The 11,463-nt window shown below is 40.6% G+C and overlaps 1 protein-coding gene across 1 annotated transcript; it reads left to right on the top strand.

The window, feature by feature from the left end:
* The first annotated feature begins 617 nt into the window (after positions 1–617).
* Arl13a (ADP ribosylation factor like GTPase 13A) lies at positions 618–11,197 on the top strand. Its single transcript, XM_051178819.1, has 9 exons — positions 618–693; positions 1,053–1,123; positions 6,330–6,582; positions 7,537–7,642; positions 8,103–8,290; positions 8,968–9,145; positions 9,236–9,416; positions 10,772–10,858; positions 11,037–11,197. The coding sequence occupies exons 1-9, from the start codon at positions 635–637 to the stop codon at positions 11,051–11,053; spliced, it is 1,140 nt and encodes a 379-aa protein (XP_051034776.1). The 5' UTR covers positions 618–634; the 3' UTR covers positions 11,054–11,197.
* Positions 11,198–11,463: the final 266 nt, after the last annotated feature.

Genomic DNA, 11,463 nt, shown 5'->3' with positions numbered 1-11,463 from the left:
AGCTACAACATGGAACTTCAAAGCAGCTGCCTAAACTATTTTTGACTTAGGCAAAGAAACATTTAACTCCCTTGCAATCTTTGACAGTGGGGCACCTGGATTGCTGTTTAATATCTATTAGTCTACTCTAGGTGATGTCTGAGGCCCCTTACAGATCCTAGGAACTGGATAAAACTATGAAAAATGAGTCACCAACACCTCTACTTTTGAAGCTGAGGTGATAACAGAACCAAGCCCAAAGGAGAATTTACTTAAAATAGGTCCTCCAATGGTTCTTCAAACTAAGCCGGTTCCTCTCCAAGATTGAAAAGAAGATATTCCTAGTAGGAACAACCTATAGCTAAAGGGATAGGGTGCATCTGATTGTGTCTGTGTGTTGGGTTGTTTTAGTGACAAGTCACTCTAGTTTGGAGGAAGCTACATATTGCCATAAAACTGTCACTGGAAGTCAGGATAGCCAGCCTCCCCTCTATGGCATTCACAAGTTAGGGTGGGCTGAATGATGCAATGGAATGGTAACAGTCACAGACTTTCTGTTTATCAGCATCTGCATGATGACAAATTGATGTCATTCACAATTGATGTGATTTGCCATTTACTTTTGTCCCTTAATATTTAAGAACCAAGCTGAATCATGTTCCGGCTTTTGACTGCCTGCTGGTCTCGTCAAAAGGTCACAGAAGTAAAACACAGGTAACATTACAGCTACTTTTCTACACCCAATTTAGAATTATTTCACAAGTATCTGCCTAAAGTTTTACAAGGGGAAAAAACCTGACTCATTTGGGAAATAATTAGACAGCAAGCACAAGATTTGAAGCAGAGTTGAGAGAGGATGACCATTCTATAAACAGGGTGTCAGGAAGGGAAAGCATCCTCGGAGGATTTGGGAGGGGTTGCCACACCACTCCTGCCACTGTGGTAGGGCTTTTTATGATATATGGGTTGAGACTATTACAAGCAAAGCTTCAAACACTGAGAAAGAATAGAATTCTTTAATCTAAACATTAAGAGGTTTGTGGCTTTGACTAATTTTTCTTTCCCTCTTCCAGGAATGTGACTGTCATTGTCATTGGCTTGGAAAACTCAGGCAAAAGTCATCTTATGGAGGCCTTTCAAAGATGTGAGATTAGTTTCTGGTGTGGGTCTGCTGGAAATATTCATACCACCTTAGCTTTATTTCCTGGCCCTTAGTTTCTCTCTTGTAAAGATAAATATCTCAGTCTTCTCATTAGGTATTAACAAGCTGTTTATAGAGTGGCTGTCACCTGCTCCCTTTATAAGATTTCCTCATTGAAAGTCTTCACATGATATCAGTATAAATGTGCTTAAGCTATGTAAAACATTGTAGTCAATTTTGAAGCATAGTGTGTTTGAAATGCTGTCTAGTTTCAGAGTTCAATTCATGTGTAATTTGGTCTAGATGAGAGACAAGTGTAGAGTAATAAAGAAATGTAGTAACACAAAACTCTGTGACAGCTGATACTGAAAGTTAGAGTTTGAGGCATGTTGTCAGTTCAAGTATAGTACATCTCCAATCCCTGGACATTTCCAGAAGCAGTCACATAGCACTGAAGGAAGCTGCTATACTCGTGACAACTACCCATTAATCAGTCCAAGGTCAACACAGAATCTGGCCCACCATCAATGTTTATTGAATCAATATAGAAGTGCGGTGACATGGTTGAGTTTTATATAACCTGGCAACCCTCAGCAAAGTATTAAGAAATGGTTACCCTGACACCTGTGCCCATGGTCTATTTGGTTTTGTTTTTTGTTCTTGTTTTGTTTTGTTTCAGTTTCCTTCAACTACAGTGAACTCTGGCTGATCTGGTTATTTCTACTGGTTCCTCTAATTATAAAAGAGATGCAAAAATCTAATCGTGACACTTCCCTGCTCGGTGTTGCTCCATGTTGCCCCACTGTTTTTGAAGTGAAACTCACCTACCTCTAGCAGCACACAAGGTCCTGTGTATGTCTCTGGGTCCTCCTCCAGCTCCGTTTCCAAATTCTTCACACACAATCCTCTGATACAACAAGAGCAAATGCTCTGCCATTCCTGTGCCACACCGCTGTACTTCACAAGGGCTCATTTCCTGCATTTTAATTCCTCTGTCATCTACTTAACCAAGCCCCTCAATTTATAACAGGAAAGCCCTCCTTTATTCCCTGCACCTCAGTCCGTGCTCACACCCTCTAGCATGCACTTATCTCAAGATCCTTGCACAATTTCTAATCCACCCCTAAGTCATGAACCCCATGAGAAGAAATGGATCTTTCCCCCACTAAGTCTATGCTGTCAATATCTTCAATTATTACTCCTGGAATAGAAGGAAGTTCTCCACCATTCCCCCAGAGACTCCATGTTGCCCTTTCAGAGCTTCTCCCTCAGCCCCACGTACCCCCTTAGATGTAGCACACTTTACTCCTTGCATCTTCCAATACTGACAGGCAGAAATGATCAACAGTAAGCAGTGAGAGGAAAGTCAAAGTACTAGGCAGGACAAGTCACAAGATTCCTGACAAGAATGGGGATAGTTTACTAGAGCTCCAGCTGCCTCAGCCCTGGATTCCCAATTGGTCTGGGTGGGACCTGGGAACCCACACCATGAGAACTTCTGAGGTGTTTCTGAGGGCTGGACAGCTGTGGGAAGCACTCATCTGCAATTAGCCACAAGCTATTCGTCTGAGGCAAGTGGCTGTTTTCTGTTCTAACTCCTGGAGCAGAGTGGATGTAGCCTGTTGCTGCATAACTTGCCTTGTGCTCAGTGAATAACTTGGGGCTGGTTCACAAATGCACTGGTTTATGGTAGTGACTTCATTCCCAGCGACATATGAATAGGCACTGATGTCACATTCTACAGACTGTCTCGAGCCACTTCTGTTCATGCAGGTCCACTTAAAGTCAATCTAGTAGGTTTCTCTGTACCTAAAATTGAATAGCTCACTTCTCCTTTCCTGTGTTTTTCAAAGGTGAATGCCACAAACAGCTAATTGTCTAGGAATGAAATTCCAGTCTACAGATAGTAACCTGTATGGACTTTTAAAGACACCAGCTACAAAACAGTTTGGCATGCAAGCCATCATTATTGATGACACCATTCACTACAATTGTTTTGCATGGCATGGTCACATGAGACAAGAAACTCGAGCATGAACAATGACAGGTGCCCTAAATCAGAACATTGAGATCTATGACTCTCAAATCTGACTGTACATCCCAATCACCTGTATAATTTAAAAATTTATTTATTTTATATGTATGTGTGTTTTTCCTACATGTATGTATGTGTACCATGTACATAGCAGGCAGGGCCCACAGAGACCAGAAGAGGGGATTAGATACTGAACTGAAACTATAGACAGGTTTGAGCTATCATGAGGGTGCAGGAACCCAAGTTCATCTAGAAGAGCTCAAAATGCTCTTAAGCAATGGACCATTTGTCCAGGCCCAACCCAAGTGCTTTAAAAACAACATAATGCTTCAGCACCACCCTATGTAATCCAAATCTCAGAGAATAAAGACTAGCAACACAGGTTTTTAGAAGCCTGGGAAGGTAAAGTTAGAGAACAATGAGGCAGTGATCAAAGTCACTCGGGAAGCCCAGGCAGCTTTAATCCAGCATCAGGAAGCTCCCATATTTGAGTTTGGTGAGGGCCCGTGCATCTCATTCTCATCAGGTGATGCTGAGACACAACCACACCCAAGTTTAATAGCTATCAGGAGCAATGATTCAAGAGCTTTAAAGTGTAGAAGAATCACACCAGGACCATGTTGCATAGCCACTTTGTTACAAATGGTACAGGTTCTTCCATCTCAAGCTTAGAGATCCTGAGCTCTTGAGTCATTTGGTCCAGGGTAAGTGTTAATAAGTACATCCATGAAACTCTGAAGCACACTACTCCTAAACCATACTTCATGAAACACTCAGCCAGGGATAAAGAGATGAATGAGTGTTGGAAATTGCCCTCAAAGGATTTATAAATTAAGAGAAAGTAAGATAAATGAAAATTTACAAGGAACTACTTCCTGTAGTGTTTAGCGTCTAGCATCATCAGAAACAGACTGAACTATTGAAAAATTAGTTTTAAGTAAAAAGAAGAAAACAAAACAGGGGAATGTTTATGTTCTGATATAAAAGAAATAATAAAATGTTCTTAGACAAAGAAAACAAGATTTTAAAATTATCTTTTGGAGTTTTAACATATTCACCTCTTCTTTTTACTTTTTTTTTTTTTTTGAGGTTATAATACAATTACATCATTTCCTCCCTCATTTTCCTTCCTGCAAACACTTCAATATACCCTTCTTTTCTGTCTTTCAAATTCATGGCCTCTTTTTTTATTAATTGCTATTTATACACACACACACACACACACACACACACACACACACACACACACACACACATATATATATATATATATATATATATATATATATATATACCTAAATACACAAGTACAATTTGGTAGGTCTGTATAACTCTACTTGTATGTATGTGTGTGTATGTATATATGTATGTGTATATATATATATATATATATATATGTTTTTTGTTCGAAACAAGGTTTCTCTATGTAGCTTTGGAGACTGTCCTGGGTCTAGCTCTTGTAGATCCTCCTGCCTCTGCCTCCTGAGTGCTGGGATTAAAGACCTGTGCCACCAACGCCCCAGCATATGTATGTTTTTAAGTCGTGTAATTTTGATAGTAACATCATATTGAAGTAGTGACTGAAATGTATATGCTTTCTGAAAGTTATAATTAAAAGGCAGAAAACATGAAAACTGAAGAAATGTTATAAAACCACATTGAAGTATAGTTGCCATATTATATACATATATATGTGACTATTCAAATATTTCCAAAACTATGAAAGAATTAATAATTTGGCCTAAGAATTTATTTTGGCAACCCTATGGAAAATGTTACAGACATATCTACTACTACAAATAAGAAATCACTGGTCTAGTCTGAGTACTTGTAGTGTCGAGAACATTTGAAATTATTAACTAATAATGTTCAACAAGCTGTGAAGAATATAAAGACTGTTATAAAATGCATTTCTATTTGGGGTTGAATGAGGTATCTAGTCCCTTATAGGATATTATGTTCTGGGCAAATCTTTTACATGGGAAATGTGCCCACATCTGGCATGGTTTCTTGGAAGAGACACACGAGACACTTCATGTCCTCATTATTATTACAATGTCATAATAATAGACATTGTAAGCACTTGCTGAACCCCTACTGTAAGGCAATGAGCAAGCACAAAAAATAGGTCAAAGACTACTTCAACAATGTGCTGAAAGGGAACAGTGAGAGGCTGGCAGGTTAGAGAAGGCTTCCTAAAGAATGTGATGGTTGGGCCTTGAAGAAACTACAAAAGAGAAAGAACTAGGGCCAGAGAGATGGCTGAGTGGTTAAGAGCACTGGCTACTCTTCCAGAGAACCTGGGTTCAATTCCCAGCACCCACAAGGCAGCTCATAACTGCCTGTAACTCTAGTACTAGAAGATCTAACACCCTTATATAGACATACATGCAGGCAAAACACCAATGTGTGTGAAATACAAAGAGAAAGAACTAGAACTCATTCATCAAACATTTACTGAGTATCTATGTGCCAGCATCTGTGCTAGACTTCATGAATATAAGGGATAAAATTAAGAGTTCACCTTTCTATTGTAGTTTATAACTCAGTTAAGTAAACAATAGAATGTATGACTCTAATATGTGTTATAATAACGATAAACACCAGGTGGAAAGCACTTTATACAGACTAAGGATGGAGTGAGGGAAATTTTTCTACAATAAACAAGATCTGAATGAATATTTTATAAAAAAAAAAAAACAGGCATGAGCCAATCATAGAATGTTGAAGAGAATGGCAGTTTGTGAAGGCCCAGGAAAAGAGAGACATGTAGTGTGAAGGGACTTGGATAGGAACCAGGTCCATGGTGGCCACCATTCAATTTATTCACTGAAGTCATAAAGGCAAGGAGGCTATCACAAGAAAAGTCGTGATTTAGAAAGATGCATTTGGTCAGGCAGTGGTGGCCTAGGCCTTTAATCCCAACACTCAGGAGGCAGAGGCAGGTGGATCTCTGAGTTCGAGGACAGCCTGGTCTCCATAGTGAGTCCCAGGCTAATCAAGGCAACAACAACAACAACAAAAAAGAACTAGAAAGATGCATGGTGGATCTGAGCAGGGCAGCAGGCTGCTATAGTAGGGTTTCTGAGAGCAGGCTCTGCAAGAGGGATGAACAATCCTATCTAACTACATTTTGCCACACTGTGGTCACTTCTCCCCCCCTTCTGTTTGCAGTGATTCCTAGCAAGATACACCACAGCCATATGAAACCAACACAGATTACACTTCTACTAGATGATTATCAAGTATCTGTCTATGACCTGAATGGCGACCTAAAAGGCCGAGAAAAATGGCCAAACTACTACGCTGAGGCACATGGGCTTGTTTTCGTCGTGGATTCTAGTGACTTATCACGAATACAGGAAGTGAAGATCATCTTAACACGCCTGATGTTTGATAAAAGGGTGTCAGGGAAGCCCATCTTAATGTAAGCTTCTGCCTTTGTGTCCTACTTCCCTTTACCAATTTGTGCCTTGGCAAAGGTATCAAGATTAAGGGCTGGCTGCCCTTTTGTCACAGGGAGCTAGACCTCTTTGGGCTCAACAAGGTAGAAAGGCCTAGTTAACTGGTCACTGTTTTCAAGAGCCACTTTCTGCAATACACTGTCTCATGGGACATGATACCTTACTGTACAAAGGAATTCTGAATCTTCATTAAAAGAAATGCTATCTAGATCTCCCATCCCAACCCTGACCTCTTCCTAAAGACTTTTCCTGAATTTCCTCTTTTCTGGTTTGAGCCTCTGATCTGTAACTTGATTATGGCAGACAGCAAACTGTATTTTGTACAATGTACAGTTCCAATGCCTTCCTCCCTCGACTGTTTGCTCAAGACTTCAGTAACTGGTACTCATTTCAGGCGTATACTTCCAGGAACCTGTCCCACCTCACCCCTCCCATCTTCCCCTTTTTCTATTATCATTCCTCATTGGCAACCCAACTAGGGTTTTGGAGATATAAGATTCCACACCTGTTCATATCCCAAAAAGCAACTGTAATTAAAGGTTGAGAGGTGACACAGAGGAAGTGGAAAATGAGCTCTGGGGATTATCTTGGATTCAAATAATTTGTACTATGTTTTACTCAATTGAAAGCTGACTAGAAACTTTCTAGCTAACCTCACTGGATTTGTATCTAAGCCCAATACTTGGACATGTGGCAATTACACTACAGTTAGTGTTCCCCTACCCCCTTTTTGTTTGTTTGTGTTTTGTTTTCTGTTGTTTTCGAGACAGAGTCTCACTGTATAAACCAGGCTAGCCTAAATTCCCAAGTACTGAGACTAAAGAGGTGTACCACCATGCTGGCTCTTCTCTGCCCTTTGACTCTACCTTGACTTTACTCTTCTTGTCTTTTCTGCTCTCGTATATGCCCTGCTCTAGCCTGGCAAACAAACAAGACAAGAAGGATGCCCTCTTGCCTTGTGATATCATTGACTATCTACTTCTGGAAAGGCTAGTCAACGAGACTAAGTCCATGTGCAGAGTGGTAAGTGTAAGCATTTGCGTCTTTTCCCCTAGCCCTGGCTAATATAACCAGGGCTCTGTCTGTCATCAGCCCCATATACTTGCTTGGGGGCAAAGTTCCTTTCCCTGTCAGGCAACATCTGCTGTGATTATTTCTAACTTGACAATGACAACAACTATCTCACTCTGCCTTCAAAGCAGTTCTGTAAGATTTTAATATCCCCATTTTACAGATGAGAAAGCTAAATGGCCGGAGTATCTCAGTGTCTTGCTTGAGGTCGTCACACAGTGAAGGCGCCACAGCCATTTTATTATGCTCTTCATCTACAATCCCAGATGAGAATGCTGAGTGACTCTTTGGAAGTTGAGAACCTATTTAGGCACAACACACATATCTCTGCCATTAAAATGGCAGTGCTCAGGCCTTTAGACTCCAAAAATTCAGGAATCCAATTTTGAGGCCTTCTTTTCTCTTCTTACAGGAGCCATGTTCAACCATGAAAAACCTCCCAAAAAGGCACCAACAGCCAATAGTTGTAGGGCTACGCTGGCTATTATCTGTTATTGGGGATCAATACGATGAGCTAAGTACTCGACAACAAACACCTAGTATGAGCATGTCAACCTCCAAGAACATCAGAGGCAGTGGTGAAAGATGCTCATCAGACAGGTAGTGAGCTGCTTTCATTAGATTCACTGCTAATACAAATGAGAGTCAATCTGCAATATGACCTGTGAATTCTGAGAGGTACTTGAATTCTGAGCAGCAAATTCTTCAGAATCTGTTGCTCCAAGTGGGGATATGACAGTGTCCATCAACATTCCTAGGTACACTCCCAGTTCTGGAACAGCCTTAGCAGACATTTTAGTGGGATGAGTGGCATATAGGTTAAGAAAAAAAAAAGTAAGGCCAACCTATCAGTATTAGGGCTTCTCCAAAATAGGGCCTCTGTTCCCTGAGTTGCCATGTGGAAGACAAGAAGGAACATGTTCCCCTTAAGGAGCCTATTGACAACATTTTAAAGATGAATGTTAGACAGCTGCTCCAAATTCTCTGGAATTATAGAAAGAAATAGAAATGTTGGAAAGGTAAGACCGGGCATGATCAGGGTTTTTAGGGCATAAGGCCTAAATGTCCTCTTGCTCTGTTGTCACTGTCACTGACCAAAGGCCTATGGAAAGGATAGGGTAGTAGCTGCATTGAAAGAAGGTTTAAGGCTGGGACAGCTCAGTGGCAGAGCATTGGCCTCACTCATGCAAGGCCCTGAATTCAGTACCCAGTACCAAAACAAAAATAAAAATCTTGAACTTTGTGTTTCTACTCCTGATTTGTTCTTTTGAACTCAGCTTAGCTAACAGAGTGGGAGTGCTCAAAGACAACAGGCAGCATTTTGAGAAAAGACAACACCCGGAGCACAGACAACATATTGAGCAAAGACACTTTGAGAAAAGACAGCATTTTGAATCAAGACAACATTTAATACAGCGCTCACTGGAGGCTAGGCCCCTAAAGCCAATCTTACAGGTAAATGGCTTTTGAAACGCTACTGCCCATGGTCAGTAATTGGACTCTTGAGAACTAATTGGCAATTTGCCTCTTCTTCTTGGCATACAGAAAGATGGTCTGCGAATGAGGCCCAAAAAGAATATGTCAGTAACATTTGCTCTGGATGTAATCATGGAGGAAGGGGAATGTTCTCGGAAAATTGGAGCTCAGAGTATCACAAAGGCTTGCAACACTCAATGTTATGATGTGCAGACTCCAACTCCATCTATTGATGACAATATCTTCAAAGGTAATTGGCTATAGAAGAAGGTTATATATATTTATATTTTCTACAATAGCATTCCTATTTTGAGAATGAAACATACATTTCACACTCTGGTTTGTTGTTGAGAGAAGTATGGACAAAGCTTGGAGACCATCTTCCGACAGGCCAGCACGGTACTTACTTGACACAAGACCTTTGGATGGCTATAGCAATAACTTCAAGGTTATGCTTGCCAATAGTGGAAGGGCAAATTGGCAAAACCTTTATGTGGGGTATATTGTTTGTCTTTTTCTTCCTCTCCTTTTCTCAATATATTAAGAACTTTGAAAATGGGGCTAAAGAGATGCCCAGTTGTTAAGATCACTTGTTCCTCTTACAGAGGACTCAGGTCTGGCTCCTGGCAACCATATAGTGGCTCACAATCATCTGTAACTCCTTGGACTGGAGTTACAGATCCCATGCCCTCTTCTAACCTTCACGGGCACAAATGTGGTGCACAGATATACATGCAAACAAAAAACTTCATACACATTAAATAAATCTTTTTAAGAAAGAACAAAATATGATAGCCCTTTAAACTACTAGTCATATTTCTTAGCTGTCTACAGAGATAATTACTGAAGTACACAAAAGTATACTAAAAATATTCCAGTTATAACATCTAGTAAAAGAGCTAAATGTTGGAAACAATGGAAATGCCCAACAACAGGGACGACTAAATAGATTAGGGTGCATCTACACTATGGAGACATTAGCACTGCTAATGATGGGCCACTTGGGAGATGACTCAGTGCTTAATTTGCCCTCCATGACAGCCTGAAGTCCTGAGTTTGGTTCCTCTGCACCAATGTAAAAGCTTGGCTTGTTGGTATACACTTGTAACCCTAGCCTGGTGTAGCTGGTAGAGAAAGGAGCATCTGGAAGACACAGGCTACCCAGCTTAATCCATCAGTGAGATCTAGGTTCAGTGAGAAATCCTGTCTCAAAAAGGAAAAAAAAAACATGAAGAGTCAACCCTTGGTCTCCTCATATGAATGTACACAAACACATACACACATACACTATACACAAAAAAAATTAAATGCTAATGATGACTTCCATGTACCTAGATGGGAATTCTTCCACCACTTGACATATCTTAACTGTCAAGTAACAATAATCACATCACCTCAGGTTGAGCTGTTATGCATAACTGAGGGACAATGCTCTTGGCCAAAGCCACTAAGGAGAAAATGAGCACAGGTCTTGGGATAAGGAGTGAGGATGAAAGCTGAAGAGAAGGAATCTAGCAGAAAATAGAGTATGTCTTTCTAGATGTCAAAAACTAACCTTAAATCTTTATTCAAAACCAAAACTCATTTTCATTTCTATAACCTCAGCTCGTAGGCCAAAAAAGAGAAAAGATACCTGGGACACTGAAGAAATGTTACTGGAAGATCCCTGTGGCAAAGCCTTCCGTTCCTGCGGTTAGTACTCCTTAAAGAAAGAGTCAAAGAACATTTGAGGCTAGGACGGAGGGTGGGGGGTCCCACAGGGTGCCTTGGAACCTGGCCAGCACCCTCCTACCCCAAGTAGTCTGGGAAAGAATAGAAACCTTGTACTTGGCTTCATTTGCAAAACTGGTTGTTTTCTTTCCCTGATTAGACTTAACAGACTACTAAAGAGAAAACGGAGGGACAGCAAAAGAATCGTTCCCTCTACCACCTTTCAGTAAATGGGCACATCTCCAGAACCAGCAGGAACACTCAGTCTTTGAATTTATTGGATAATGCTTCTCCAGCCCACGTAGAAGTTCACCTATTCTAACATCATATCCTTGAGAACCATTGTTTCTCCATACCAGTGTGGTAGCCAGTAGGAAGTTAGGTGTCGTCCACCTCACCAAAGAAGAGCAGAGACTTCCCACTATGATGCTCCTGACAAAGCTTACAGATAAGATGTTGTGAACAACTGAAATTGAGCCTTAGAAGAACAGGGTTACTTTAGAATCACACATTTCTCTTTAAGGTTCTCAGGTATAAAGGGACTGGCAAAATAAATAAGGATGATGCTCTACTCAACTGATTTTTTT

This window comes from Phodopus roborovskii, unplaced genomic scaffold (genome assembly GCF_943737965.1).
Source record: "Phodopus roborovskii unplaced genomic scaffold, PHOROB, whole genome shotgun sequence".
Classification (NCBI taxonomy): Eukaryota; Metazoa; Chordata; class Mammalia; order Rodentia; family Cricetidae; genus Phodopus; species Phodopus roborovskii.
This window is presented reverse-complemented; position numbering and strand designations above follow the sequence as displayed.

Bases quoted from the DNA above. Each gene is read 5' to 3' on its own strand.
- Arl13a (XM_051178819.1), top strand. From the start codon at position 635: ATGTTCCGGCTTTTGACTGCCTGCTGGTCTCGTCAAAAGGTCACAGAA. The intron at 694-1,052 runs GTAACATTACAG...TCCCTCTTCCAG, and splicing joins GTCACAGAAGTAAAACACAG to GAATGTGACTGTCATTGTCA. The intron at 9,146-9,235 runs GTAAATGGCTTT...CTTGGCATACAG, and splicing joins CCCTAAAGCCAATCTTACAG to AAAGATGGTCTGCGAATGAG.